Source organism: Vidua macroura, chromosome 5, assembly GCF_024509145.1.
Source record: "Vidua macroura isolate BioBank_ID:100142 chromosome 5, ASM2450914v1, whole genome shotgun sequence".
Lineage (NCBI taxonomy): Eukaryota > Metazoa > Chordata > Aves > Passeriformes > Viduidae > Vidua > Vidua macroura.
The window spans coordinates 26,094,135-26,119,061 of NC_071575.1; the positions used below are offsets into that span (position 1 = coordinate 26,094,135).

The following is a 24,927-nucleotide window of genomic DNA, read 5'->3' on the forward strand; positions in this document are numbered from 1 at the left end:
GGGGCAGAGCCGGCATCGGGCGCTCTCTCGGCGGCCGCTGCCTGCGGTAGCTGCTGCTGTCTCCGAGAGACTGGAGAGCTTCCCTGGGCCACACCGGATTGACAGCGCCCTTGATCTGACGTGCGAAGGGGAAAAACCCCCTCATTTTCCCTGCCGTTCAGCTGGGACGTGTGTTATCGCTACATTTCCCGCGTGGATTTTTATCAACGTTTTTAAACACAGGGCTAGTTCGCATTGGCGCACGCCTTTCAGAAAAGCCTTTCAAACGCATTAGGAGCGGAGCAAGCCCACGGCAGCGAGCAGGGGTCCGGACTCGGAGCGGGGCAGGCGCTGCAGGACGGGAAAGAGAAGCGGCCCGGGCTCCAGCGGAGGCCGCGGCGGCGGTGCCGGCGGCTCCGGCGCTGCCGCTTTAAGGGCGGGCGGGCGGCGGGAGCGCGGCCCGGCCCGGCCCCGGCACAGCGGCGGCGGCAGCAGCAGGTACGTGCGCGCCGGGCGCTCCGGCCGGGCCGGGCAGCGGGCCCGGCTGTCCCCTTGCCCCGGCCGGGAGCTGCCCGTGCTGCTGAGGCCTGCGGCCGCTTTGCCGGGCGAGCCGAGCGGCGATGGCGGCGGGGCGGCCCCGGCCGCTCGGCCCGCGGCGCGGGCGGTGTTTGTCTCCCTCGCCGAGCGGGCGTGGGTATGGCTGGCATCCCCCGAGGGCAAGGTGGGGCGGGGTGGTTGGGCTTTGGACGGCTCTTGGTGCCTTAAAAAACAAAAAAAACCAAACCAAACCAAAAAAAAAAAAAAAAAAAAAAAAAAAAAAAGAAAAGAAAACCCAAAGCTTAAATTTCATAGAAATTGGGGTTTGGTTTAGGGTTTCGGGGTTTTTTGGCGGGGGGGAAGTGAGGTTTTTCTTATGTGTTTTGCTACGTTTTGTCTTCTGGTCCAAGTTCTACTCACCCACTGATTTATAGTAAGACGGGCAGGCCGGTAGTGTCAAATGCAGGGATATCCACCCTGATTTCATTCCGTGTAAGATGGACGGGCCAGGAGTGTCAAGCACAGGGATATCCATCCTACTATCCATCCTGATTTTATTCCCTGTAAGATAGACAGGCCAGGAGTGTCAAACACAGGGATATCCATCCTGTTATCCATCCTGATTTTATTCTCTGTAAGATGGACAGGCCAGGAGTGTCAAACACAGGGATATCCATCCTCATTTTACTCCCTGTAAGATGGATGGGCCACGAGTGTCAAACACGGGGATGTCCATCCTGATGCCTTCCCTCACTAAGCATTTAAGCTCAGTTTGGCATCTTGAGCACTGAGCTCTTGGCAGGTACTGACGATTAATTTCAGGAGAGTAACCATCGTGACAGGCCATGCAAAATAAATGCTACAGGATCTCAGCTCTGCTAATTTGCAGCAATTCGTGGAGAAAAGCCAGCATACAGCATTTGCTGACAAGATTTATCTCTCCAATTGATTGCAGTTAACATCATGCTTCCCTTAGGCAGATGAGGATTATAGAGCTCTGCCTTCAAGAAGGAAGGCATTTGCTAATTGCATTCATTAATTACATGGACTCTGCTGAATGGCATTCTCCAGTGTGGAAAAATGCAAAATGTTTGATCGTGTGTATTTATTTGTAATAGAAACATAAAGCCTTTAGCCAATGATTTAAACAAAGATTTAGTGGGAATATCAGCCTAAATAGCAGAGTGTGAATTTCACAGCTTAACGTTTTAGTAACTAAAGTGATGAAACTAAAGCTAATACTTAAAGCAGAGGCCAGCACACATCAAAAATACCACTAAACACCTGTTATAGGTAAAAATTGACCCAGCCGAATTAAAAAAGAAAAAATAATTTTTATTATAAAGATCAAATTCTATCTGAGCCAGCCACAAAGAAAAGGACAGTGCCGAGCCCGGGATTGGCGCTGGGTGAGACACAGGTTCAACCACTCTAGCAGAGGGTATCCTATGCTTCACATCATCCGTTCTGCTCGAGCAGTTTTTATACAGTTTATTTTGCTTGAGACCGGGATTTCGGTGATCAGCCTTTTCTTTCCATTCAAAGTCCCACATATTCATAAAGTCCCTTTTCTCTGCGCTGGGTTGAAGAATCCGAGGTCCGGGAAGCGATGTACATCGATTATGAAGTTACGGGAACCGACATTGAGATGCATCCCCCGGAGATTCCAGCGATTCCAATCTCGGGTAGTTGTCGGGACGATCATCGCTTGTCCATTCCTAGATAATCTCAAGAAACGGCCCATCTCCGAGCGAGCCACTTGTATTAACTTGTAAATGAAGCCTTGTCTACTATGGTTTCGACATACATGAGACAGCCCCCCACCCCTTGCCCTGGCTCGCTTGCTTTGTGTCTATATTTAATCATATAAAAACTCCTATCCATATATCACTTTATAGGTGCGAATGATGCTTATTACACATAACACATGTATTACTTTTTTTCTAAAGATACAGACAAATAAAGAAAAACTGATCTAATTAAATACAAAGTGTTAAGACTCTTTCACTGGCATATTCTTCCTGTTGTCCCTTTGTCTAATTTTAAGGACAACCTGCACAGCTTGAAGTTGTCCATGATTCTTTTGTTGTGAAAAGCTGTCGGGGCTGGGATGAAAGTTGTTTTTCTTCATGCATTATTCTGCTGGTTTGTGGAAACCACTGCAGAAGAAAGAAAGCAATTACAAAACAACGAGTTCAGTTTCTTGTTTGTTTGTACTTGCAGTCTTGCTGTTGTGGAAGCACAGGCCTGAAATGCTTCTCTGGTCGTCAGTTTCAGGGGAGGTTCAAAAGCTGTGCCCTGAAGCAAGGAAGTCTGAGTTATTGAAAAGAAATTAGAGAGCAAGGTGAAGAAGGAAAAAGGATACGGAAATACTAATGGATGGTGAAGGAGATCTAAGCAGGGAGGCTGGAAAACATTTCCTCTCCTTTCAGGCCACTTCTTGCTGAGTATACTTGCAGGATCAGCATAGGAAAGGCCCAGGGTCTGCAAGAGAAGGCAGGTGAGGAAAGTTTGGTTATAAAGTGCTGAGAGGCTCTTCCTTTGCCTCTCAATGTAGTACTGTGGCTCTCCACTCTCCATGCTTTTGATTCTTAAATGAATCTAAACTCTGACATACCAATCCTTCATTCTCCTTCATTGTTTGTGTGAAGTGTACTACACACCTTGAGTGGTGTGACAAGGCCATCCAGTCCGAATGTATCACCTTTTAAAAACTTAATTTAAATCTGTTGGATTCAGTTTCTCTCTTCAGACAGCTTGGAGCATGTTTATATAGTGTCTCAGAGTGGGCTACAGGGATGGAGGTCTGTTTTCTTCTACAACTGAGAGCATCCACATGAGACTATTGCACAATAAGACTAACCAATCCTTTAAAATACAGGCTGAAATGCGATGAATTGGGACTACTCTGGTTAAGATCAGTTTTGGGTTTTTTTTTAATTTTTGTCAGTTTTGGAGCTGGCAGATTGATAAATCTTAGGGAGAGAGAGGAAAGTTTTTAATTGCTTGCCTTTAAAAAAATGTTTTTGTATAAAGATTCATCACCATTATAAAACAGGTAATTAATGCTGTCTCTTCAAGCAACCTACTGATAACCACTGCTATGTCCACAGGCCCTGCAATGCCAGAGTCTTCCTGCAAAATCTGAAGATTCAGTGGAAGAACCCTAAATGGGAGTAAATTGCTGTGTGTATATCTTCAAGGCAGAGGGAGAGAGATGTTAAAAGGTTGCACATTCAATTTTTAGCTCTATCGGCTGTCCCACTGACTGGTCGTTTCTCACTGGGTAAGTTCAGAGTACTCTTCTGAATGGGTCTCTTAATAGCTTCTTCCTTGAATACCACTTCTTTCAGCCTTAAGACTGGGCAGGGGCAAGGCACAAGAGCACAGGGATCTCCTCTTCTTAAAGTCCCTGTTGATGCAAAGCTTTGAATTCACTGAACATCACTTAGATAGCACTTTTCTCCTTTCAGGACTTGCCATTCATCACTATGAAAAACAACATCCTGTGAGTTCGTTTCAAGCTTTGTGCCTCATCACTTGCTTCAGATAAGCTGTGCTCTGAGCTCTTCTGAGGAAAGTTGGTGTCCTTGAGGAAGCATGGCCTTCCGTGGCTGGAAGTGGTTCCTCCTCTTGGGCAGGCAGAACACCCTTGCCAAGGTGTGGAGAAGTAGGAGGGGAGGCCCCTCTCTGTGCTGGAAGCGCTGCTGCCACTGGAGCACAGGCAAGTCTCTGGACCCCGAGGTGAGAGCGTTTTTGGAGGAGAACACTGAGGTCACCAACAGCGGGCACCTCACACCAGAGATCCGGCTGCGCCTCCTCACCCCTCGCTGCAGGTTCTGGAGAGAAAAACCTGACCTGTGGCCTTATGGGGACCCTTTCTGGGCAATTTACTGGCCAGGTGGCCAAGCCCTCTCCAGGTATGCAGCAAAATTCACCACAGCTGATACATCCAGTAGGCCAGACCTGGCTCTGTAGCAATTCCTACTGATGTGTGTTTGCCTTTTATGGGTGTATTATCCATCCTCCTCTCTGCTTATACTGGAGTGTCCCAATCTCTGCTGGCTGGCAGCGAGTTCCAGCACCTGCTGTGTAAAATAACTTGTGTCTTTTAAATAGAAATTTGTTATAATCAGTAGCCATGCATGTGCTGACAACAGGGCTGAATTTGGGTCCATAGAAGGGCTATGCAGTTGTCATCAAAACCTAGTGAGGTGTTTAATTCTATCACTCTAAACAAGAGTTTTGTCACAACGTGTGTGAGACAAACAGGAGTGTGGATGTGCCTCTGGTCTGTTGAAAAAAGCAGTTTAATGCTGATGCACTTGGAGTGCTGGTTAGCCTGAATAACTCTCCTGATCTAGGATTCAGCAGCCTTATTGTTGTGACTTTTTGCAGCTTTTAGTCACATCAGAAGCCACATTTTGATTTTGGCCACTGACTGTCAAAATGTCTTTAATGTTCCTGATTCCCAAGAACTAGAGTTCTTTTATTTTGTGAAATCAAATCTCTCACTTAAACAGCAGAAAAAAAAATACTATTTTTACAGCAGAGAACAAGCTGTCAGAGTCCCACATAGATGAAAGGGAAGAATCTGAATTGGGGCGTTACTGTTTTTCTGCAAGAAAGCATAAATAAGAAGGCAGTTTTGACCAGGTAAAAGATGAATCTTACTGTTAAATTATGAGTTGACCATGCCATGTAGATGAACTAGAGTGCTCCTAAACATGGGGTATATAAAATAGATTAGTTAATCTATTAATTTTGCTATAATATTATTTGCATGCTCAGATATTTGGCATTTCAATACTGTCTTACTGTTTATGCACTGGTTTGATGTATTAAGAAATGTCAGAAATCAGTTGCATAATTTGGAAGAGTAAAAAGGGAGCACAAAAACATATGGTTGCCTCCATAACTGTCCTCCTATCACAGCTGGTGTTTCCACAGCATCAGGAGTCTCCTATTTCAAGCTACTCTTCGTGTAATTCGAGATTCCTCGTTAACCCAGGAGGGCAGAGACACTGTGTGCACTGTGCCAGGGGACACAGCAGCATCCAGCTGTCCTGAGTCACCACAATCAGCAGCAGCAACTCAGTAACCACTTAGCTGAAAATAAGGCATTAGGGCCACATTGTGCCCTACACAAATTACCAATGGAAAGTCATGGCAAATCCCAGCAGAATCCCTGGAAAGGAGAAACAAAGCACTTCTGTGGAGATCCCACACCGATCCTTGGTCCTGGTGGTAAACTAGGGCCTGTCCTTAGGGGAGTGATGGCCTCAAGGGAATGCTGTTAAACATCTGAGCTGCTGAGCCTCAACACAAATGTTCTGCACTTGGCAAGCTTACTAGGCCTCTTGGTGCCATTCCTGCTGCTGTTTCCAGGCCCAGACATTTCCATCCATCGTCAGTGTACACCAGTCTTAACATTTCTGTTACAGTTATTTGCACTGGAATCCCCCTGTAAGAGCTGTGCTTACCTCTAGCCCTCTGTGAAGAGTCAGCCATCACTCTCCCTGTCAGAAGATAACACAAATGTAAAATCCCTTCTTATTTCTACTTCACAAGAAGTTATGGAAATTGGTAGTAAAATTATAGCAATTTGCAGTAATTCAGTTCTTCCAGGGCTCTTCTCCCTGACACCTGGGGCTTTCCCCTTTGCAGCAAATTGAATTTCAAGGCAATTGTTAAAGTTTTGAACCCTCTGCAATGGTTATAATGTGATTCATAGTATTTAACAATAACTGCTACTTGCCTTCTGTCAGTTCTCCACTTCCAGCCTAAAGGTTTTTCAGGATTTCTCTTGGCAGGTGTCAGCAATTAGATGAAGATACCCCTTTCTGCTCACCACAGCTCTATTCTTTTTCTTATTGCTACTCAGGAACAACACTAAGCAGTCTCAAAGTATTTGCATCTCTATCTGCATGGCTCAGGAAAAGAAAGAGGAGAATTTCCTCTTCTTCCAAGCAGTTGCATAAGCAGTATTTCAGATTGGTGGGTGGACACCATATTCACTGTGAACACATCATGTTTGTTCAGTCAGATTGCTTTTAATTTCTACAAATCCTTGCTTCAGTATTTCTCATGCATTCTGATGAATTCTAGTTACCTAGAAGTGTCTACTTACCAGTTTGTGTCTACTTAACAGATAAGCTCACCTGTCAGAGAAGGCGCTGATTGACATAAAATGTTGCTTACTTGGCTGAATTTGTTTTTGTTTATGGGTTGGGGAGGACACTAAGGGAGAAAAATTATGGTTCTTGCTTTTTATATCATCTGAGACAAATAAGGAGTTTTGTGGCAGCTGCACATGTGGAATAGTGTTAAAGTACCACACTTCATTGCATGTTTGGAAAGAAACTCTTATGCAGTGTAATGTAAACCTGAGAAATTTGCATGATCTTGTTCATTGCTTTAACAGCTTTTTTCTTTCAGGTATATTTTAGATAATCCACATGTGGTTAAAGGGAGATCAGTTCTGGATCTTGGAAGTGGATGTGGAGCAACAGCAATAGCTGCTGTGATGAGCGGGGCATCCCAAGTCCTTGCTAATGACATTGACCCTAGTAAGGCTTTTTTTCATCTCTGTGTAAAGATATGTACTAATTTTAAAAACACCTTTAACACTTTTCTTTGCTCCATTTGGGAAAAATTCAAGTTACAAAGAGAATCCTAAGAATGCTAAAAAGAGGAATGGGTTTTGCCAGTACTGGAAGCTGGGTTGTACCAGCCTCTCTTGGCCCAGGTATATCTCCACAGCTCCTTAGAACAAACAGCAAACTTTCTGTCAAGTGTTGTCCATACACCACCACAGCTGGTTTGGATGAGAACTCCAAGCACAAGCAGCAAGTTGGCTTCTCTGTAGGACCACAGCATTTTCCTGTACTTTCATGTATATCAGGGCCTAGATTTTGCCTTTTTCCTCTAGACTTTGTCTTTCCATAATTGACTTACGAATACAGTTTATTCATAATTTAATTACTCATTAGTTAGGAAGGAAGTATATCCATAGATTAAGGCAGTTATTATATTCTTCTTCAATTCCATGATTGGTTTCCACTGGTATCCATTCTAGGAAAAAATCTTCCCTGTTTCACGGTGTAATGAGGATAAAATTTCATCACTTCATGCTAGATTTTGACTCATAATAAAAACTGTGGAATCCCCCTAGATAGGATGAACAACAACATTTAAGAGATGAAATTAAAAGATGAGTCACAGAAATATGTAAGAGGGCTGAATGGCAGAATCCTAAAATGTAACTTTAATTTTCCTTTGACTTTTCTTCAGTTGCAGGAATGGCAATGATCTTGAACTGTGAACTGAACCACCTGAATCCCTTCCCCATCACCATTAAAAACATCATTAATTCAGAGGCTGGCAACTGGGACCTCATAGTTCTAGGAGATATGTTTTATGATGAACAACTTGCTGATGGTCTGCATCACTGGCTGCAGAAGTGCATCAGGATTCACCAGACTGAAGTGCTGATTGGTGACCCTGGCAGGCATCAGTTTTTAAGCCACAGCATTCGCAGTCAGCTGCACAAAGTTATAGAATATTCACTGCCTGAGTATACGAGACAAGAAAACTGTGGGCTAACATCAAGTACTGTCTGGAGTTATCAGCCCTCAAACAGCTTAGATGATTCTTGAAGCTGCCTTTTTATGGGATTTTGTCTCACTTGATTGGCTTTTTGCAGGTATATAACATGAAAATGGGAATTAAACAAGGAACATTATCTGTTAAAGTAAAGCAGCTTGTTGTACCTTCACTGGACTGATTTCAATCATACTCACTGAGGTTTTTGCTCAATTTGATGTAAAAGCTACATGCAAACTGTATTCAAAGGGGCCTGCACTGAAGTGCAGATCTACAGACAACTTACATGTAGGAGTTTGCATGCTTGATGTTTCCCATGTGTATTTGTGTCTTGCTGACATTACTGTGAAATGTTTTGGATGTCCAGCATACTGCTGTGGGGAGAGGGCTGTGGCTGAAGGACTACTGCACTGCTTCCCCAGGCTTTTGCAGCTTATTTATGGAAAATTTCTAAATATAGAAAATTATTGCTGTCCTCCATAAAATTCTCCACTAGATTATTAACTCATAATATGCTCAACTTGAAGTGCCTTGCTCTTTTTCTGGATATCTCTTCTGAATGTCAAAGTAACTAATTGGAATCTCCCCTCCTTCCCTCTATAATAAAAATTTCCTCTTCCTTGAAACTGACAGAGTGATTATGTAGGAGTTGCACCCAAATCTAAACTCTGCTTTTTGACTGCCAGCCAGTGTAAAAGCTTTAATAAATGGAAAGTGAATAAATAGTACCAGCTACAGGGTAACTTCATTCCCTTGAGAGTAGGGTCAAATGATCTACATTCTCTACATTACCCTTTGCAAGGGTAAACCAGGCAATCTGTCACCTTGGGAAGCTGCTGAGGGATGAAGAAGTCTTTACTTCTGTGACAAACAGAGGGTAACGAAATAAAACCAGGGAATACAAGTCTGATGTAATTATTTTCCTGTTCTCCTGAGGAGATGCTGGACAAACTCCAGAATCATTCTCAGTTTTATCTGCCAACTAAGAACCAGTTTCATCTGCCAAACATTGTAAAAAAAAAAAAATCTGATCCTCAGGTAAGATGCTGTAACTGTAGATTTGAAGAAGAAACCAATGTTTTCAGAACAGTCTTATAGGAAGTATCAACTTTAGCAGTCAATTATTGAACAAGCAGTGGTGGGGAGCTAATAACTGCACCATAGACTACCGTGCAGTGGTGCCAGGTGCTGTGGTGAAAGCTTACAAATGTGAAAAAGTGTGTGGTACTCACTCAGAAAACCATGGTGTTCATGAAGTAGGAGGTTTAGGAGTACAGTCAGATGTACATGGTTCCAGAATCCAACAAGTTTTCAGAACTATCCAAACAGCCAACTTCTAAACTTTAATCTTCATAACAATATGTGGATATTCTGCAAGGCTCACAACAATAACAATGTCCAAACAATAGAGAATATGAAGTAGTAAGCACATCCATGAGGTTCTTCTCCCACTTCACCCAGTGCCTGTAAACATTTGTTGAAAATTACTGTGAACCAAAAAACATTCCAGTAGAGTTATGCAAATACAAAACACAAAGTCTGAGTAAGGGCAGACTCAAGCTCTAACGGTGAAGGATTTAAAGTAACTTACATTAAACTTTTAAACCTAAAATTACAATGTTACCTCACTGCAGTGTTGTACAGCTTTTTAAGGACCAGGTGAGGATGTACCACTACGTCACACATTGAGAACAGGCTGTAGGGGAAGATGGTAAATCTACAGGCACACTTAAGGGTACATATAAGCTGTATTTGCCTTCAACATGACAAATCCAAGGTTATATTAGCAAGGAGAAAAAAGTCATCTTTGCCACTGAGATTAGCAGTAGCACTGTTTCACAGAGCTGCCTAAAGAGCTATATGATTCAATATCAAAAATATTGCAACACAGATTTATTGTCCAAGAGTTCAAAGGAACGATGGGCCCTGATTGATCCCAGGGATTCCACAGGGCATAACAATAAACTACTCCTCAGCAAAAAAACAAAACAAAACAAAAACAAAAAAACAACAAAACAAACAAACAAACACAAAAACAAACCACCACAAAAACTAGTAGATTAGGTTATTAGGTCTCTATCTGGTGCAAGGATTTGCTGCAGTGACAGCTGTCAGATGCTTGTGGCTACTGTAGCAAAATCAACTCCTTCTCGAACCAGTGGTTTGTACTGGTGCAGTTACACTCACAGAGATCATAGGAACACATCCATCACTGGGCTGAGCCACGCAACAAGAGTAAGGGTTTTAGGTGCTGGTCTTGGAAAAATACGCTTTTACTGACACCTGAACAACTTTTCTAAATAGACTTGCACTTTCAAAAACCATATAATCAACAGAAGAAGAAACATTATAGTCAGACATCATAATATCCTTTAATATTGGCAACAAAAAATACCTTCCATGCAATTAGACCTGAACTTTAAAGAGATTAATATAAGACTAGTTTATTTCTGCAACACTTAGGTGTGGCTATGACAAGAGTTAAATGGTAAACATATTCCTTATGGTTGCCTAAACTCTTCAGGTTTCCATATGTCATCAAATCCATGTTAGACAACCATAGCTAAAGCCTTCTACCTCCACATCCAGAGGATGAACCCTGTGTGCTCCATGCCCTTATAAAGCTAAAATGGCTGGCATTAAGGAGCTTCATGCAGAAATCATAGGACTCTGACTGGAGGTTATGCTGGTTCAAGAAAGCCAAGGAACATGACTTATAATTGTGATGAGAGCACTGCTCCATCATGTAATAAACTCTCTCTACAGTTCAAAAATTATTTTACAATACTACTATAACTGAACAATACAATTATTGATATTTTCAGCCTCTAGGGGCCACTGGATATTTAATGAACTACATATAGCAGAACACATACTCTACCATCCTGAGATGTATATCCTCAGACACTACATTTGGTCCTATTTCACTCACAGATACGTTTATGACTACCGGTGTTTTGTTCCCTAAAAGGATTTTCATGTAGAAACACAGGCAAAAGCCAGGGCAAATTAAATATTTGCCCATATATAAAATCCTGTTCTTGGTCACAGCTTCTACTCTGAAATTTGTAAAGTCACCATAACAATTCCAAAGCAAGTTTATGTTTACACATTCACATTTTGGATGTGTAAAAATCCAGCAAGTATTTGATGGTAAGTAAGAATAGCAACCTGCAGCATCAGTAACATAGAAGAAAGGTACCTATGTTTTTTATTCCAGATCTAGCAAAAGTATGTGGTGAAAGGAGATTCTTTGTTACTACTGAAAGTACATTTGTATCACAGTTAATGCCACCTCCATTCACCAGTTCTGGCTGTTGATTTTAGTTAGATTCAACTCCCATCTTCACAGCCACTGCTGCATGCCAATGTTACATTTCGGCTGGGTACTTTTAATTGCAAGTATCACCCCAGAATACAAACTCAGAACACAGATTTACCTAAACTGGGTTTGTAGCTAAATTGATAAAGGATACTAAGTAGCAGCCAAATCCAGCACTTTGGGAAGCCTGAGCAACGGCCCTGTTATATTAATTACAGTTTAACTTTACTCTTAATGAAGTTTGATCAATGCGAAGACAGACAGGGCTCCAAGGAGAGACAATGGGGAAGCCCAGGCTCACAGGCAAGGACTGGAATGGCAATGGAGACCTCCAGTGGGAAGCAGGAGGGATGCAACCTGATGGAAACAAAAGTCACCAGCTAGTTCTTTCAAGGTGCTTGTTTGCTGAAGGACCTCTCCCACCTGTAAACTTGACACTCATGTACAGGATAAATAATCAGTAAACAGTCTGATGGAACAAAAGTCACCAGCTAGTTCTTGCAAGGTGCTTGTTTGCTGAAAGACCTCTCCCACCTGTAAACTTGACACTCACATGTACAGGATAAATAATCAGTAAACAGTCCATGTTAGTTGTTTGATTTTGTTTGATATGATGAGTTGCTCCAAAGCATCTCGGGACCGATCTGAAAAAGAACAAAGGAATTTCTTGTTATTCATTCAGAATATACAGGTGGTGTTTGGAACAGGCACACAACACAGTAAAGGAATTCTATATCTGCATTTATACTTTTGCTATCACAATATCACATTTCAGATACATCTGTAGTATCTTGGTTCTTTTTTCAGTCACCTAATTGTAAAGCATCACCAACCAACAGAAGTTAAAACACCCACAGGCTGTCCTACTCCATTCCACTGTTTCTTGAATGGATACTGTTCCACACTTTTGGAATACAGTAGGGGTTTAAGATGCTAATATTTTTCTGAAATCTTTGGGTCTTCATCAGCATGCTGAAGGGGAAAAAATACAATTTCCAAACAAACAAAAAAATCCCCTCTCTGAAGGCTGCTGCTGCATTTCAAAACAAAACTCTCACCTTGCTTTAAAAATCTCAGTGTACGATGATTATTTTATCCAATAAGTTATTATTTCTTTGTGATTACTTATGGAGTACAGTGTGCTTTTCAGAAAGCAAGAAGGTATGATCAGCAAGTAATTATCTTCTTGTAATTAGACCTACCTGTTATCAGTGGGCATCCATGGAAGAGAAAAATGTGTATCTTGGGACAACAAGTAAGGACGGCTTCTACAGCGATGTCCGTGAGATTCACACAGCGCTCCATGTGGATCTCCTGACAGGAAAACAGGAATGACAACAGCCTGTCAGAGCACCCAGAGTTTTAGAGGCAAAGCTTTCCTTTGCCCAACCCATTTCAGAGATCCCCAACCAGAAGGAATTATGACCTCTGTGCATTGACCTCATATGTGGTCCCGTACAGAGCAGGAAAATACCCTAAGGAAAAATAAGACAGCTTTTCTGTAAAGAGTCTAAACTAAAAACATGAAAATGTAAGAGCCTGAGACGAGATATGTGGGACTCCAGGCAGCTCTTCAAAATGCTGCTTATTGTATAGAAGATATTATTGTAACAGAGCTATGCCTACAGCTGCCAGCTACAGCTTATAGGCAAGCCTGAAGCCATTTTAGTTCTGGTTACAACACATTATATATTTTTCTTTGCTGAGCATTTTAATACATAACAACAAATCAGCATCATACACAATACCTTTACTATTCCCTATACCCTATCACAACTACTATCATTACCATATTATGGTCTTTACTATCCAACCACATGAGTTAGTATGTTACAGTTTAAGCTTAAAGTTGTTTTTCTGTTTTCTTGCAGTGGAAAATTCTTAGACCTTTTTTCTACTTGCCACAAAGGCATGTTTGCCTATGGCACCTTTCTGCTTTTCCTAAGACTTATTTCTGCTTGGTAAAAACGTATCTTTTTGTTTGTGGTCAACATATCCTTTGCTTTAGTCATAAAACCTCCTTCCAGCTCAACTTAATCTTTGCTTTCTTAGTGGTCCAGTAACGACTGGCTCAGCAATTCCAATTTAGACATCTATTGTTCTTCTACATCAAAACTTGCTTCCACCTCTATTCCGTTCTCAGGTTCTACATTCAGAGAGCTTTCTGCCAAGCATACATATCTGTGGAAATTTCTTGTCAAACTTTCATCTTTTCCAACATCAAAGGTGAGTTTTCCCAACACACACACACACCACTCAAGACATCTGAGTAAACTCTTCAATGAGATTCCATGGGATTTGAGTCTCATCACTTTGCCTATGACATTCTCCTACCAATTGGTTGTCCAGGAAAACAGAACCCAAACTGGTGTTTCCCAAAATTTCCCAAAATAGCCTCTGCTGAAGTTTCTGGTATTTCTATTTTATCTACATGGTTCCTAAAAGAAATCAAAGAACTTCTTCAAGATTAGACTAAACCCTACTCTTTTCTACATTTCTCTACAGCTGTACAATTACTGCTTTTTGTACATGCTAGGAAAAGATGAAAAGCAGAATAAGGAAACAGATTATTACCAACTTTTTTTCCCCTCCTCTAAATTGCCTTACCTATCAATAAATGCAACATATAAGAAGAAATGCACAAAAAAGACCATCAAGTGAAATTAGTGAATAGTGAAATTAGGATTTGGTAAAATATACTTTGGAGATCGTAGGGTAAAAGTAAAAAGAACATTGTCTTATTGGAAAATCTTTGCAATTTATAAACTCCAAGGATCTTGAAAGAGGACAGAAATGAAAGTCAGTCAGCAAAAACCCTCCCTCAGAAGTAATGCTGCTGATAATAGTAATTATAATTTTAAAATGCAGGTATTTTCTTTTGTTCATCCCTTTGTTATTAGGTTAACTCAGTTACCTTTAAATTCTTTGAGCATGTTCCACTCACTAGTGCTACAACGCCATCATCTGTTACCTGAGGAAAAAAACACAATGGATTAAAGCTCAATGCTTTCAAACACAGCTATTTGGATGCAAAAATTGTATTAATTTATTCACTCCCTGCAGTCAGTGAATACACATAACACTACAGTAGTTTCTTCCCAGCTAAACTAGCACAGAAAATTATCCAAGGTGGGTTTTTTTCATTCTACTGTTTCATCTTCCTGCCACCTGATCCAGCCTGGCTTTCTGCAAGGATACTTCCAACTGTGTAACTGCTATTTCTGCAGCTTCCTTGTCTCATTTAACAGTGGGTACAAGAATATGGTCAGAGCATAGCACTTTAAATTTATAGGTTTAAAAAGCATTTCTGCTCTACCTAGACCAATTTGGATTGGGGAAAAAAGTAATCATAGCAGAAGAGTTAAAAAAAAAAGTGTAAACATGTAGTACTGAAGAAGCTTTTACTTCATTTAAAATGCACACAGGGAAACAGCTATTTTCTATAAAGGAAGAGAAGCAAGGAAATAAAAAAAGCAATGAAGTAAGTCTGGATAAATAAGAGTTAAATGGCAATAAATAAAAATTATGAAACTAAATATTAAGACTCTTCTGATACTCCACTTCTAGAAAAATCAAAAGAAGAATAGCATCTAAAATAAGAACCTCCTACATGACTTCCAGAACTGACATTTCATTGTGAATGCTCAGTACTGGACTCACATTCAACATAATTACTCACCATCAGCGTCAATTGAACGCTACACTTACTGCAAAAAACCTTTCCCTTGCTTCATTATTTCCCTGTAATTATGAAATATGTTACAGGATTGCTTTTGCAGCTTGTCTCCCCCTTCTCATGGTGAACACTGTTGTTAAACCCTCTTCTCTGCCATTTCTGACATTTCAAATGTCATTCTTTCAGTGTTGACTCTGTAATATAACTCTGACAAGCACAATCACTCCTAAAATATCATTTAATTATGGAATGTTTACTTCTACTAGGGGCTTGTACTGTTTGACATCCTAGATTATCACCCACATCAGTTTGTCCTAACTGAAAGCAGGCAATAATCTCTCCAAGATTCTACTTTCTTTAAATGGAATATTTTGGATTATTTTACAACTTAAAGAAAATTATTGCACTAAATAAATATACTTTAAAAAACCCAAGGCAGATTCTAACAAAAGTTTATCTTTCGTTCACCATTCATGCTCTAATACCAAAACATGTATTTTTCCAGTCACTAATAAGAAAAATATACCCTTCCTTTTCCTTAAGAGGCAGAAATTAGAAATAAACTATGGTCCTAAATCTTGTCAAGAGTAGAGCTACAATGATCCCCTTTGAACTTTATCATGACAATCTTAAAAAAAAAACCAAACAAAAGTCAAGTGGCCAATTGCCACCATAGCTACCTGAGTAGATGAGAAGTCCACACTGTGAAGAAATTTGCAGTTCTCTCCTAGTGCCTGCAGAGATGCATCCATGATGCCTGAGCAGCTGCCCAAGTTCACTATTTGTAGGAATTGGCAGTTGAGTGCAAGAGCCAGAACTCCACTGTCAGTTATATCACAGCACCTTTTGAAAGATGCTTCACGCAGGTAGGGACAGGATAAGGCCAGTGCTATGACTCCTGCCAAAGAAACAGCACCTGAAAGAGTCATTCATTCTCTAACATAACCACCATGCTGAGTCCAAAGGCTCTGGAACACGTTTTGAGGAAGGAATAATTAAGATAAAATGGAAAACATCTTGAGCGTAGCGTGGTTTTAGCAGAAATCTAGCAGCAGAGTAACCTGATAGCTCTCTCCTAAGATAATTAGTGTTCTAGACCTGAAATTTACACCACTGGAGAGACTTTTCGTTAGTACTGGGGTGGCACTGGGGATTTTTTTTAAGCAATATTTACCCTAGATATATTCTTTGCAATTTATTCCAATCTAACAAGAAAAATAAGCCAGAAACAAGATCCCAGTTATCTGTGCACAGATAACACACCTTCCGAAGTAATTCCAAATCTGTTCTCCTTGCAAGAATTTAAGTTGATTTTTTTCAGCTGCTTGCAGTTATAAAGCTGCAATAATGCATTATCTGAAATATCACAGTCTCGGAGATCCAGAGACTCCACAGCAGGGTGCAATACCTGTAATAAAAACCCACCATTTCAGTCAAACTCTGCTATGCCATCAAGCACATGCATTTTTATATAAAATACTTATACTATTAGACACCAGGTAGAAGTTTGCAATAGAGGGTGGGGTTACCAGTCCTAGGAACTAAAAACTAAAGAAAATCTGGTTTATTTGTGCAACAGTTCAGCTCCTACAGCATGAACTGTTTCTGTGACATATGGAGCAGGAACACATTACTACTTAAACTATGGATACACACAATCTTGGTGGTTCACTTGCTACATGTGTACCCAAGACAATGCCCTCACACTTTTTAGCACAACTTTGGGGTCAGAAATCTGCAGTGCAAAAAAAAAAAAAAAAAAAAAAAAAAAGAATCAATCTGACTTTGATCAAAACTTCAACCTGCATAAAAGGTAAGAGTGATATTTGGAAGGTATTTTCCTCTTAAGTATTTTTCTCACCCACACACACTCTTTTGCTCATAAACAAGCACTCTCATCACCATACCATGAAGAGGTACCAAATCCTCATTAAATGGGATCTTTCACTCCCACAAGACCCAGACTGGAATTTTTGTGAAATCTTTCCCAAGAGAACATTTATGAAAGTTAGACCCAAAGCAGTGGAAGGCCTTAGATTTTAGTAACAGTAGGCAGATACTCCCTTCAGCTTGTCACTCCCATCCTTAACTCCCAGGGATAGAAACGTAAATTTCCATAAACCAGCAAAGATAACAGCACCGTTGATAGGCTTGTTAAAGCCCTATTCCTCCAGTTGTTCACTCAAACAAGGTACAATAAAGATACAAGGAAAACTGGCTGTTTTGCAAATATATAAGATTTTTAGATAGACAAAGGGTTGTCTGGATGCAGCACACACAAAAAAAGACATTTAAAATACAGGCTTATATTTCTGTGGACACATGCTGAATGGCTTTATAAAACTTTATGGTTTATAGTGATTTTAGAAGAAGGAGTTTGGCATGCATGTGGATGGTTGCTACAAGCAAAAAGCAAAGTAAAAGGGGGAAAGATGCATGGTAACACAAATTTGGACAAGAATAGGGAGGTAAGAGATTAAACAGAAGTATACACAAAAATTCAGATTAACAGAATTTCAACTGAAATTTAACTTCAAGCAAAATTCTTTTTAAAAACCCTGAAAAACAGAGAAAAGACATGAAGAACATGAATAAAAACAAATGGGAAACTGCTAGCAAAGAAAGCTAAGCTATAATATGCCCAGGAAATAAAAAAAAAAAAGATGACAACTAAGGATATAATTGCAGGAAATTGCAGGAACAGAGTAAGGAAAAACACATGAAAAAAGAACCAGAGCAGAATTTCCCAGGGTCACATGGAAAATAGGCTCCAAGAGAAAGCACTGATGAACTGCTAAATGAAGACAGAGGACTTTAGGAAGAGACAGCATAAACATCTGTAAATTAAAGTCTCTAGTTTATTTCCAGACTAAAAATAGCCTCATGGATTTTATGCATTCATACACACACAATCACATGGCTTTAATTATATAATCTGTTGTTTTGAAATTATTCCTTACTGAAAAGCTAGCCTAAACCAGATTTTGTCCAGTCAAATTTTTCCAAAGAACTTGATTTTTACTCAAACACTTACTTTGTGTAAGCACAGAATCATTTTATTTAAAGCTAAATTGTTTTGTTTGTATGTTTTCCACAGTGCTTCTGCCTCTAGTGTTGGCTCCACTATCACAACTCTGAGAAACTGATAATATTTGTCTCTTGAGTTACAGGTCAAAGCAGGAATGCACAGGGAGTCATTTATTTTCTGTTTCACCAAGGCCAAATTTTAGCTTCCTTTAATTCTCACACCCCTCTTTGAGGCTCAACAAGATAACAGTAAATAAACAGCAAAACAGATGTGCCCCTGAATTTACAGCTGAAGAAATGTCATTAACTGGGGTCATATTGAAACACTGACACATCAGTGTGCAAAAAGGGATGGGAGAATTTGAACTATCAATTCCTAGCTCTGCCATCATTATATTTCAAGGAACCAAAATTTAAATAAATTATATGGAGACTGTGTGCTTAGTGTCAATAGAATTTTACCAACAGAATTCTAACAAGCTGCTGAAATCCTTTATATAACATATATATATGAAATAAATTATGCATGAGCATCTTGAAACACACTGCACTCAGGAACAGACAGGTGTGCAAGAGAGGCTCCTTTCCTCTCCCAAAATAGACAGTATGGTTTTGAATGGGTTCTTACCTCACTGATATTTGCATCAGTAATTTGCCCTTGCCTACTCATTAATTTAATCAGTTTATCCTTTATATTGGGTGGCAATGACTTAATATCTGCAGAGTATCTGGAAAGATTCTTTGTCAAACACTGAAGGCATCTGAAATAAAGGAAAGTTACAGTACAGTCAAAAAGAGGCATTACATTGTAGAACTACAATAATCAAGCCATAAATTGTCATCTTCTGCATCTAGTTATGGTTCCCTCAGACATTATCAGTTTCAGCTGTTCCATGTTACCATTCAGCCGTTGCCCTTTGGGATCAAGCTGATCCTTCTGTGAAACTGCTCCCTAAGTAAGTGAAGGCAAAAATCAGCCCCTCAACCATTTTTTTCTGTGCATTTCTCAAGCTGTCTCTGAAATCCACAGCTGCAGTGTGAGCTGTTCAGCATCTGATCTGAATGAAAATCCCCTTGAGTAAAACTCTGAGGACACAGAAACAACACTGCCAGGACAAGTGGCTGAGTGCAGGGGGCAGCAGCAGCCTGGAGTAATGCCAAATTAAATTTAGCATATAATCACAGCTCTGGAGTCGCCGTGTTAGAAATGAGAAGCTTGACTCAGCCAATATATCAAGCAGCAATTCAATTTATTAATTAATTTGGTAACTTATGAGCAAAGACAGCGCTGGGTACAGTGGTGGGGGTTTTCCCCTCCAACTGCACACTGATTGCTGGGCTGGCTGGTATTCATTGATCATATTCATACATATTCAAAAGCTTTTCTCAGCAGTTTCTATTTCCAATTTTTGATGTCATAATTCTATACTTTAGGATCATATATCTATGATGGTGATATTTGGTTCCTTTCCAATTTCTATACTCTATTGTCATCTATTCCAGGTTTCAGTATCCCAGGATGTACATTCCAGGATGCGTATCCCAGATGGTGGGGTCTAGCTTCCAGATGTGGGCTCCAGCTTCTATTTTCTAGGACCATTAATCTAAGATAGTGATGTCCAGCTTCCCTTTTCGAAATCATTAATCAGCGAAGTTGATGTCCATCTTCTTTTTCCAGGATATTTTCACTGTTTCGTTAGGAACTTGGGATAGGTTCACTTCCCTCTTCTGTTTAAATCCTTTATACATTCTAAAGCTACAGTTTAAAAATCCTTAATACAAAGCAACATTCTAAGGTTATAATTCAAAGGTTCTTATTACAAAACAGCTTAAGACTTAATTACAAGCAAAAAGTTCTTATCAAAAAGCAACATTCTAAAGTTATAATTCAAATACTATTATTACAAAACAGCTTAAGACTTAAAATAGTTAATTGCAAACAAAAGATTGGTTCAAAAGCCTTCTTCCATGCTATCCTAAGTTGTTTATTAGAACTCATCTTTATAATTGTCCCATGGCCATGTTCCATACATTTCACAATTACAATTACACAGGTTGCCTTTATTTACCTGACACGAAACAAACTTCGTATTTCACACCTACAGGGAACTGGTTTTGCAACAAAAATTTGTCTGGCATCAGGATGCCACCAAACTGCAGGAAATCAAATTCACACCAAATAAAAACTTTAAAGAGGTCAAAATATTAATGCTGTAAAAATCTGAAGGGTAGCACAGACTTAAGGCAGGAAAGAAGCAAGATTTCCAGCATGGAAGCACATTTTAAAAAGCCACTGAAGTTCATACAATGTAGGACAAGCACCTCTAGCAGGTCACTGCAGAGGATACTGTATGGAGGAGATATTTCAAGCAGAACCTGAGCAGTTAAACCCAGGCCTTGCCTGCAGACACCCTTATATACCCAAGCACACACCAGGATCACCTTTAACTCATTCCTGCAGAGATGTGCAAGAATTCCATGCTTTCACAGAACCTCACTGACTGCTGGATGTGAAACATAAACTTTAAGGAATTTAGAAATTTTAGAGGAGCTAAGATTTTAGTTAGAGACAAGCCTTACTAGAGTTAATTAAAATAAATGAGTAGGCCTTGATGAAGTTAAGAGTTAGTAGCTAACTAATAATTGATTGCTTGTCAACACAATGTTTAGTTAGCTGGGTTTATAATGAAGAATATAGAAACTGACAAATAGCTTTTAGGAACATAAGACAATTGTGGGCCTCCTCTGTTCTGAAACCAATTGAAGACCGGGAATGGGAGTTCTACCAAGGTTCATTTGTCATATTTGCATTGAAAAGGTAGAAAGGTCAAAATGAGGAAGACTTCCTTAAATTTCCTCATTTTGGGACCCCTCCCCATGAAAGGGACCACCGACCCATTTCAAGGAACAAAGTACGCATGCTTAATAGCTTTTGAAATGATTAGCATATGAAGCGAGGAATGGGATGTACCAAATTATGAATATGTATTTGTATTTCGGGTATTCAATATTTGTACAGATAAAAGGACTCTGTGATCACCTGAAAGGTGCGGTGTGTATTTCGGAGCTATCCCGCATGCTGCCCGGCGTTGCAATAAGCATACACTTTCTAACTTTAAACTGTTAGAGAGTTTTTGTCCATCACAGTTGGATATTGGTACTAGATCAATATCCATATTTCTTTAACAAATCAGATGAACTCAGCTGACTGATCAACAGAGAAACTCTGTCTCAGTACATATAGGTTACACCATCCACATTCTTTGTTTTGAGATTAAACAATTTATATAACATTCCTCTACCTGACTGCAGAAATTAAGAATAGTTGTTTACCTCTAAAAAGAAAAAAAAATCTTATCAAAGATAATAAACACACCATTTATTATCATCTCTGAAGACCAAAAATGTGAACCTGCTCACAGACCGGATCTGTGCAACATGGTGAGCAGAAAGCAGGGGCTTGTCTCACTAATGCAGCTTCAAAAGGGGCCTCTAAATCCAAACCAACTACTTAGTTCAAATCTGCAGAAAATACTCCAAACCCAACGCAGATACATGGAAATCAATGTGAGCTATGCCAACTGTCTCTTACTACAGCATATTAAATTTAGCTTGAATGGTTATTAAGGTTAATCATGTTCTTTTCACAAAGCTGGTTGATATTCTCATAGTACAATACTGATTTGCAGTTTAAACAATTAATTATTTAAATTCTAAAGGTTTTCACAGTAATTATACTTTATAGGAAACTATAAAACACTTATTGGCTACACCATGGCAACTATAATCTTATCTTCAGTGCTTTAAGGTACGAATAACAATCTAACTGTACTCTCTGCTAGCTATTCTTCTTCTATCTTTCAAATGAAATATTTTATTCCTGTGCTGTTTCTAACTTCTTCCAGAACACAAAGGATTTTGACATTGACAGATAACGCAGAGAATAGAAATTTTCAGTTCCCCTTGGAAGTTTCAAGATAGAGCTTATAACTAGCAAATTACATAAAATAATAAAATAATAATAAAAAAAAATAGACACACAGGATGCTAAATGTAGCTGGAACCAGTGCATAAACAGACAATGAGGAATATAGTGGCTTTTGTGCCAAAATTATGTAACAAGAAGCAAGCACACGTCGTAAGAGAAGTTCAAGGCAAAGTCACCCTTTGCAACACTGGGGACACTTAGTGACCACCAGAGACCCCTTTAGCCGACCCTCTAGGACCACAAAAGGACTGCCAGTGTGGATGTATGCAAATTAGTTCTAGGAAAGTGGTATTTATGTACTAGCCGGGAAGCATGCTTTAAAGAATATGTATGAGCACTACAGAATAAACATCTCGTCAAGTGTCACGATATACTCGCTTAGAGGAAAAACCTTCCAGATACGTCCAGCTATGCAATAAAGAATGCCTGCTTTCTAATAGTTCAAATTGTGTTAGAAAATTTGTTTTCTAGCCAATTTCGGTACCAACATGGAAAAACTCAGAGCAAAACACCATTCAGTGGATTCTCTGGGGCCAGGTGAAGCCAGGGATCCTCAGCCGTCCCTCCACACCCGGATCTGTCAAGGATCACATCCTGTTACCTCCCTGCCAAACCTCGTCACCCGTGTCACTCCCTGTCACCTGCCCTGTAACTCCTCCCGAAGGGGCACTTCTGACAACCCGTGCCACCTCTCCCGCAGCTCCTGAACGCTGCCGAACCCTGCCAGCACCCACACTCGCTGCAGCCGCTCCGCCACCGCCGCCGCAGGCCTGCCGAGCCCTGTCCCCCTCCCTGAGCCCCTCGCAGGGCGGGCAGGCGGGAGCGTGTCGGGGCGGCACTCACAGGTCCAGGAGGAGCCGGACTTCCTCGCCGGCGCCGTCCCAGCTCATGGCAGGGAGCGGGGAATGCGGCGGGGCCCGAGGAACGCAGCGGGGAGCCGGGAATGCGGGGACGGCGGCCCGGCCCGGCTGTCGGTGCCGAGATGGCGGCGGCGCCCGGCGGGATGACGGGAGATGTAGTCCTGCTCCCGGCCCGCCTTGGATCGCCTCGGGGCCGCTCAGGGAGCGCCTCCTGCAGCGGCCTGGGACGCCGAAACACCCCGCAGCGGCAAAAACGCGGCTCTCACTCCCTATTTCCAGAGCTTAATAGTTAGGAGCAAGTGTTCTCCCAAGCCTGGAAGAAGTACGGGGAGGCTGGGAGCCTTCCGGCAAGGGCCGCAGTGGTTTTAAGCGCTCTTTCCTCCTTGCTGCCATCAGTGGAGGCATCCCACAGCACCGGCTTTCCGATTAGCGCCGTCCATCTGCAGCGATAAGAGCCTGCTGTCTGTCTGCCAGCTCTTTCTTCCTGCAAATAATTTTGTCTTTGTTTTTGATTTAGGTTTATTGGTGGGGGTTTTGTTTGTTTGTTGTTTGTTTGTTGTTTGTTTGTTTGTTTTTTTCTTTCCTTTTTACATTTCTGCCTTGTTTTAGGCTGCAAATGCAAGATGTGGCCAGGGGTGTGTATTCTATTGCCAGCTGTTAGAGGTGGGGCAGTTTTCTTCACCTCTTCCAGGACCCATCTTCCCTCCGGGAAATATTTTCTGTTAATGGGCCATTGAGTCTGTTATGAATGAGGTCCCATATGTCCAGTTCCATAAACTACAAACTTAAAATTTAGCAGCAGTTTTAATTGAGGTCAGCCATTTTAATTGAGATGAAATAATACAATCAGATATAATTCAATAGTTACAGGAAAGAAATTTGGCAGTGGTTTGGATAAAGCATAAACAAAAACCGATTGATCGGGGTACGGGGAGGGCTTCCCACCCTGCCTCATGTATGAAGGCAAAAGGATCCCAACACAACATATACTGTGTGCTGATACATAGTCATCATTAGTTCCCATAAATCTCCTCCTATTTTCGATTCTTGAAATCTGTGTCACTCTACTGCATGGCACATGCTCCCATTGTTGCTATGGGGCCTTCTGGTCTCTTCGGGGGTCTTCTAGGAGGAAGGCCAAAGGTCTTCCTCACATGTCCTCTGGGTAACCTGGCAGGTGGCACGTGCACATTGAGCTTGGTGTTATATAAATAAGCACTATGTTCCAATTAAACCTTATTTATTTCATAGATAAGATCACTATTTTAGACTCCCTGTCTGGAATGGTCCCAACTTTATTCATATTCAAGGTCGATCCTGCTCTGGGAGTTGTCTTTTAATTTCAGTTTATGCCAGTTTTGGTTTGGGAGTCAGTTCCTGACTTCCTCCATTCCCAACGCCGAATCCAACTCCTGCACCCTGTTTCCCACATGTATTCTTGAAGAAACCCATCTGCTTCATAACACTAATCACATACACCTTTCCAATTATTTTCCCAAATTATTGATATAATTACAATTTTGTTAGCATGAATCACATCCATTTATAAAAAGTCTCACTGCATGACTGATAAAATTACATCATCCCATTGTGAGATGCTCCACCCGAGGGGAAGAGCCAAGCATTCCTATGTGAATATAATCTGAGATTTGGAACACCACAGGAAGCCTTTCCCTACTGGATTCCCAGAGGAGCAGCTTTCTTTTCCACTGGACTCCCAGAGGAAGCCCAGGCCCATCTACACCACCACTAGACCTTCAGAGGAAAACTACACCCTTCCACAGGATCACTGCATCAACAGATGCTGATGTATGATGATGCTGCAAGGCCTACAAAATATATTTTGTGATTGGATAGTTAGAAATATCCATTAGTAGGTAATTGGATGATTCAAATTGTACCATTATGGTGAAAGCTATAAAACCCCCTAAAG

At 40.8% G+C, this 24,927-nt stretch overlaps 2 protein-coding genes and 1 long non-coding RNA gene across 8 annotated transcripts; 2 read left to right on the forward strand and 1 right to left on the reverse strand.

Annotated features, from left to right (window-relative positions):
• On the forward strand, positions 1–4,076 carry LOC128807825 (uncharacterized). 2 transcript variants are annotated; one of them, XR_008437292.1, is made up of 3 exons: positions 1–477; positions 3,630–3,802; positions 3,990–4,076. It is a non-coding gene; the product is annotated as an uncharacterized LOC128807825 (long non-coding RNA). The 2 variants fall into 2 exon arrangements; XR_008437293.1 differs by lacking the exon at positions 1–477 and adding an exon at positions 2,932–3,016.
• Positions 1,833–23,274, reverse strand: AMN1 (antagonist of mitotic exit network 1 homolog). Of its 5 annotated transcripts, none has more exons than XR_008437288.1 (8): positions 22,978–23,097; positions 18,775–18,907; positions 16,383–16,527; positions 15,800–16,017; positions 14,358–14,414; positions 12,646–12,757; positions 9,354–12,087; positions 1,833–3,000 (listed from the first exon to the last, which is right to left on the reverse strand). XR_008437288.1 is itself a non-coding variant. In XM_053978433.1 (8 exons), the coding sequence occupies exons 1-7, from the start codon at positions 23,022–23,024 to the stop codon at positions 12,014–12,016; spliced, it is 786 nt and encodes a 261-aa protein (XP_053834408.1). In that variant the 5' UTR covers positions 23,025–23,097; the 3' UTR covers positions 9,444–11,800; positions 11,997–12,013. The 5 variants fall into 5 exon arrangements, 4 of the variants coding, with proteins under 4 accessions (XP_053834408.1, XP_053834409.1, XP_053834410.1 ...); XM_053978433.1 differs by lacking the exon at positions 1,833–3,000 and having other exon boundaries at positions 9,444–11,800; positions 11,997–12,087; XM_053978434.1 differs by lacking the exon at positions 1,833–3,000 and having other exon boundaries at positions 9,444–12,087; positions 22,978–23,274.
• Positions 4,074–8,844, forward strand: ETFBKMT (electron transfer flavoprotein subunit beta lysine methyltransferase). Its single transcript, XM_053978432.1, has 3 exons — positions 4,074–4,436; positions 6,955–7,085; positions 7,810–8,844. The coding sequence occupies exons 1-3, from the start codon at positions 4,117–4,119 to the stop codon at positions 8,172–8,174; spliced, it is 816 nt and encodes a 271-aa protein (XP_053834407.1). The 5' UTR covers positions 4,074–4,116; the 3' UTR covers positions 8,175–8,844.
• Positions 23,275–24,927: the final 1,653 nt, after the last annotated feature.